Genomic DNA, 1,770 nt, shown 5'->3' on the forward strand with positions numbered 1-1,770 from the left:
AAGAATCCCACGGGTCACATTAGTTACCAACGAAACTATTTCTGCACAGAGCCTAACACCTTTTGCGTTTACCGCGTAACGACGCAGTTTCAGGACAGAAGCTGTGGCTGTGTGTGCGTGCATGTGCGCGTGACTGACCCGTTAGAGCGGAGGTACCTGTGCCGCCTGCTGCTGCCCCTTCTGCCTCTCCACTTTCTCCAGCGCCTTTTCCAGGGTTCGCAGGTGCCTAATGTGGTCCTCTTGCTGATCTCTTGCTTTAATCAACTCAATCGTTAGCTTTTTAATTTCGCTTTGAAGTTTGTGAACCATAACTTCCAGCTGTACTTTGGAACTTCTCTCTTTAAAAATAATGTCCTTTAGCCTAAAGCAGAAAGCAAATGTGGCTTTAAAGCACATTACCCACCAAAAAGGACAAAAACTGTAGTCAACATCAAAGGTTACAGTCGAGAGGAAGATCTGAAGTATGTTTCAAACGCGCATTGGATTAAGAAATGGCTGAGACACAGGACGTGCCTCCCCATCCCTGACACTGATGCTGAGGAGCAAGAAGGATCTACCTAGATCGCCGAAGTGTCACTCCACGTGACCTTCACTATGCAACAGGGCCCTGGCTCAGGCACAGCCCGGGCCCCCTGCGCACCCAGCCGACCATACCCAGCCTGACAGCCCACGCCAACGCAGCAGGAGCTCTGCTCACGCAGCAAGCGCATCTTGAGATGAGATCACTTCAAGCTGAACAACAGCCGCACGCACTGTGACCCCACACCAGCCGGCACCCCGCATGCGGCGGCAGCTCCAGGAGACTGGCCCCTCACCTGTCCGTGGTGAGCAGGGCCAGGCACTGGATGTCGTTCTTCTCGTTCGCCTGTTTGTGCAGCTCGTCGACATAGTCCATGAGCTTCTTTTCAGCCTGCTCGGCTTTCCACCTCTTCTCTCTCTCCTGGTCCAGCTGTTCAACTAGTACCTACGAGACGACAACGGCGTCAGGCGGCCTTGGACACGTCCTCTCACTGCCCCGACTTCTCACTCAGAGCAGGGAGACGACAGTCTCTCACGCCAAAGGCCACGTGAGAAGCAAACGAAATGCCGGACGCGGAGCACGCCGCCGCGCGGGCACGTGACCGCTGCTCGGTAAGGGTTAGCTGTCACGACTGTCAGTGACCATCGCCACTACCTGTTCAAGATGAAAGCCTCCGCTTGAGAATGCGAGGAGGAAACCACCAGTGCGAAATGTTTAAAAAGCAGTCGCGGCCCTGGAAGAGCAGCGCACACTGCGATCGAAACCCGTCCACACGAAGCGCATGGGGCGTCACAAAACGCACACATCAAACAACGCGCATCACAAATTCTTACTGACGTGGGACGGTTATGGCAAATGGTGAGGAACTCTTAAACTCTCGAACGCCTCCTACTCTGAAATCCAGGGGCCCACACCGGTTTCAGGACAGTCCACGGCGTGCGTGCGTGCGTGTGTGCGTGTCACGATTACTCTTCTGAGGGCACAGACCTCCTTACACATCTGAAAGGGTCTGAGACGTGAGGAGCCACTGCTTTAGGAAGTAAGTTTGAAAATTTAGACCTGTTTCCTCCTCCAAAAGCACGTCACACATGATTTCACAGAAATCTGATCTCAAATAAATGTATAATTTCCATTCCTTTAAAAAGTACAAAAATTATAACATTCCAAAACATCTAGAAGCCAGGAAGGGAAAAATGAACTATCTCGTCACTCCAATGAAAATACACACAATAGTTTTTGTTCATAAAAAT

At 51.6% G+C, this 1,770-nt stretch overlaps 1 protein-coding gene across 2 annotated transcripts in view; it reads right to left on the reverse strand.

Annotated features, from left to right (window-relative positions):
- The window catches only part of LRRCC1 (leucine rich repeat and coiled-coil centrosomal protein 1), a 24,362-nt gene that overhangs the window by 14,173 nt on the left and 8,419 nt on the right, over positions 1-1,770 (reverse strand). Inside the window, exons 8-9 of one of the 2 annotated variants that reach the window (XM_011375928.2) lie at positions 816-964; positions 157-361 (exon numbers count right to left, since the gene is read on the reverse strand). In XM_011375928.2, the coding sequence (XP_011374230.1) occupies positions 157-361; positions 816-964 (354 nt within the window). The remainder of the gene's footprint in view (positions 1-156; positions 362-815; positions 965-1,770) is intronic. The other variant, XM_023520848.1, reaches the window with a different exon arrangement.

This window comes from Pteropus vampyrus, unplaced genomic scaffold (assembly GCF_000151845.1).
Source record: "Pteropus vampyrus isolate Shadow unplaced genomic scaffold, Pvam_2.0 Scaffold280, whole genome shotgun sequence".
Classification (NCBI taxonomy): Eukaryota; Metazoa; Chordata; class Mammalia; order Chiroptera; family Pteropodidae; genus Pteropus; species Pteropus vampyrus.